The following is a 3,556-nucleotide window of genomic DNA, read 5'->3' as shown; positions in this document are numbered from 1 at the left end:
CTCTGAGCTGGCATGGGACTTCATTCAGCTCTCAGTACTCTCAGCTTCTGGGAAATATATCCGTTTGTCACAGACACCCTCACCCTCTTCAGTGGCATTCTACTTACAGACTATTATCTTGACTTCCATTTCAACAAACTCCTTTATTGAAAAAGTGCTTTTTCTATTAGGCTCTGTAAGGACAGTGATTTGTCTGCTTTGCCTGCTTCTATATTCCCAGCCCTCGGAGCAGAGCCGGGCCCAGAGTAGGCACTCAAGATTATTTGTTGAAAGAATGACCTGTTAGGTAAGCCAAATGTCGGGACAGACAGCCAATTTCGTAGGGTAGGCAATAAATATAGGGAACATCGCTTCATGGCTGTCCTTGTGAACTGCATTTGTCTATTGAAGAGGATTTATTTGGATGGGTTTATGAACGACTGACATCCAAAGATGCCTCTCTGGCCCCCCAGAGTCTGAAGCTGGAGTCTGTGGAAGCAAACCACTGAGCTGGAAATTATAGCAGCAGCATTTCCCAGGTTTTAAATGATAAATGGACCCATTATTATACCCCCCTCCCCAACCGAGATATAAATAACACACATGACACAATTTATGTAAATATTTTTCAAGGTTTTATTGCAAACCAAAGTTGGTTTATCACACACAAAAAAAGTTGTGTGGTGGGGAGCCGGGGAGGCGGCAGGAAGAATTGTACATATTATAACCATGTTAATTACAGTACATTAAAATGGTGGTTTACATTACAAATAAGCCTGTAAGTTTAAATATACTAGTGTTATAATCCAATGTACAGACTTTCTTTATACAATACATACAATTATCAGGAATGCCAAAAAAAAAAAGAGGAACATAAATAATGCCCATTTTACAGGTGACATTTTAAACAATGAAAATACCAGGCTTCGACCGACAACTGGGGCATTGGTCCATAAAAACCCTTTCTAAAAATAGAAATATTTGTAGCAGCAATGCTTTCTTTAAGCATCTGGATACGAGTCATTGCAAGACCATTTTCAATAAAGTTTAGTTATTAACTGTATCTTACAAAAAAAAACGGTCTACACATAAATTTATCTTCCAAATATGGAAGAAACAAACAATGTCCCACATTGTAGTGTCCTGCAAGTGTCACATTGATGCTTATAACGAAACCCATCTGTGGTCAGGCATACCACACTCATACCACTGTTCACACAGTAAACCCACAGGGGAAAATAAGGGACCGAACCACTCTGCAACAGGAAAAGCTCTGGAGCTAACACGATCTCCTCGGAAAAGGCACATTTCATAAGATTCGACATCACGGCCCAGACAGACCTTCAGAGAATCCTCCTTAGAACTAACCGCGCCGTCCTAATAAGACTACATCTGTCTACGGCGGCACGTTCACTGCAGAGATAGCACCATGTTGGAAGGAAGAAGAGAAATGAAAACCTCATGAGCTCACCGAGAGGAGGATGTGCTGTTCAAAAAACGTCCAGCGAACAGTGTGCAATAAGATTGCCAAGACGTGCAAGCTTCCAGAGATGTGCAAATTCTCTTTTAAATGTCCTGTCAGCCAGCAGCTCCGCCAGAAGGCTAGCCAGAAGGCTAACCAGAACACTTACACACACACACACACACACACACAAGAATCCTTGGCGACCGACCCTAGGACTGTTCAGAGGAAGGAGTCCACGGGGGGTGCGTAGGAAAAGCCCAGGAAGGCCTCAGCTGCTTCCTTGACGCTGGCTGTGAGGAGGATGCTGTCGGGGGACCTGCCGATGGAGCTGGGGACCGGCTCTTCGGTAAACTCGGGATCAAAGTGCCGCAGGTCACTGGGTCCACTCTGTTGCAGGAAGGGGGAAAAAAACCCCCAAAACACTCAGTGTCAAGAATTCACAGTGCATACAAGACAGGGAAAATCCTCATTTGGGCTTGAAATACTGGAGTTTTCAGGGCCCAGTATGGAAACTTCCAGAATAACCATCCGTTTCAAGTATAGAACCCAAAGGCTGCACCAAGTTTAAATTAGGAGGATAGTGTTTGCTTTTAGCTTTTGGTACTTGAACTGATAAACGAGGTGAAAACTTAGGGTAGCTTTCTTGGGACAAAAATTCCGCTTTTAATCTAGGGACAAGAATGATTTGTGAATAAAAGACCCGCCATGGATTCCTGGAGGGCCCTCCCCTCCCCCACCTCCAGCTCTGGCTTAAAGAAATGCCCTCTGGGTCCTGCCATTGCTTGGCAGAAACGGATACTCACCACATTTGGGTTAAAAGGGGGAGTAATCTTCTTATTAATGAGATCATCCCAGTTAATTAGGGAGAAGAAGACATGATTCTTAATCTCCATCTGTTGAGAGGAAACAGGGGATTAGTTTAGACGGGTGGGATCCCAGAAGGGCACTGAGGTCTAGGGCACTCCCCAGGCGGCCCAGGAGGACAGGAGAAAGGTACTCACAAAGTCGTCCTTGGCGCCCAGTCTCTTGGTCCGGTCCTTTTGCAGGAGACCCTCCAGGAGATGCCTGGCAGAATTGGTAATATTTGGCTTCAGCTGGAGGGGCTTGTTCAGAATGTTGTCGTACATCTCAGCCGTGTTTCGGCTATAAAAAGGAGGCTGAAAAGAACGGGGGAAATTACTGCTTAATTGGAGGTTTTGGACAGAGTACATTACCACCAGAGAAAGAGACTTCAATGGCACTGTATGAGGCTACATTTGACAGGTCTCTCCCTTGATAGGTTTTCTTTGCCCTGGCTTTATCAATGTCTATTTCGCAATCCTTATCAGGGAGTAGATACTAATAAGCTACATTCTTCTTCACACTGGTTAAGTGTGGTCATACTAGTAAAATGTGAGTTTACAAAAAAAAAAAAGTCACTAAACACTTGCTCTAAAACACCTGTAAAATAACCAATAGGCTCTTATCAGCATTTTATAAGTTTATTTATAAAGGGGAAGACACAATGACCAGATGGGGTCTGTGTGCCCAGATAAGTCTGAGATTCAAGAAGACTACATTCTAGGGAGCAGTATCAAACCCGGGCAGTATTCTATGACTCTGAACAGGCGACTCACCAGGCCGTACAGCATCTCGTATAAGACGGCACCCAGGCACCACCAGTCCACGGTCCTGTCATAAGGCTGCTTATGAAGCACCTCCGGTGCAAGATACTGAAACACAAAGCATGAAAACAGTGTTCAGGAGTCTGTGAAACCAGGCAACCCGAAGGCCAGGCTTGAGCTTGGAGAGGGCTGAGACACCCCGGGACCCCCCACGGGACACATCCCTTTAAGTTGCTTCCCGATAAGACCTCTGGACTTGGAGGCTGCGCCGGGCCAGTTAGGTGTACTGCTCTTTAGGAAGCTGTTGGGCCCGCAGCAGAAAACTTTACTTGGGCACTGAAAACCTTTCATGGCATGGCTTTTGCAAAGAGCTTGTCTTTAATAAAGCAGCATAAGGCCTCGGGGTTCCCCTGCTACATCAAACAGCAAGTGTGTTTTACTTGCACTGAACTGGACTGAGAGATCTCTGAGAATGATTTACTCTTTTGGTGGTTTAAGTATCATTGCA

At 45.0% G+C, this 3,556-nt stretch overlaps 1 protein-coding gene across 3 annotated transcripts in view; it reads right to left on the bottom strand.

The window, feature by feature from the left end:
- Window positions 1-601: 601 nt before the first annotated feature.
- Window positions 602-3,556, bottom strand: part of SGK1 (serum/glucocorticoid regulated kinase 1) — a 111,501-nt gene continuing 108,546 nt past the window's right edge. For all 3 annotated transcript variants that reach the window (XM_077775995.1, XM_077775993.1, XM_077775994.1), the window contains 4 exons: window positions 3,061-3,156; window positions 2,446-2,601; window positions 2,248-2,337; window positions 602-1,831 (listed from right to left, as the gene is read on the bottom strand). In XM_077775995.1, coding sequence (XP_077632121.1) covers window positions 1,664-1,831; window positions 2,248-2,337; window positions 2,446-2,601; window positions 3,061-3,156 — 510 coding nt within the window. In that variant the 3' untranslated portion in view covers window positions 602-1,663. The remainder of the gene's footprint in view (window positions 1,832-2,247; window positions 2,338-2,445; window positions 2,602-3,060; window positions 3,157-3,556) is intronic.

Source organism: Crocuta crocuta, unplaced genomic scaffold (genome assembly GCF_008692635.1).
Source record: "Crocuta crocuta isolate KB4526 unplaced genomic scaffold, BGI_CrCroc_1.0 scaffold25, whole genome shotgun sequence".
NCBI classification, from domain to species: Eukaryota; Metazoa; Chordata; class Mammalia; order Carnivora; family Hyaenidae; genus Crocuta; species Crocuta crocuta.
This window is presented reverse-complemented; position numbering and strand designations above follow the sequence as displayed.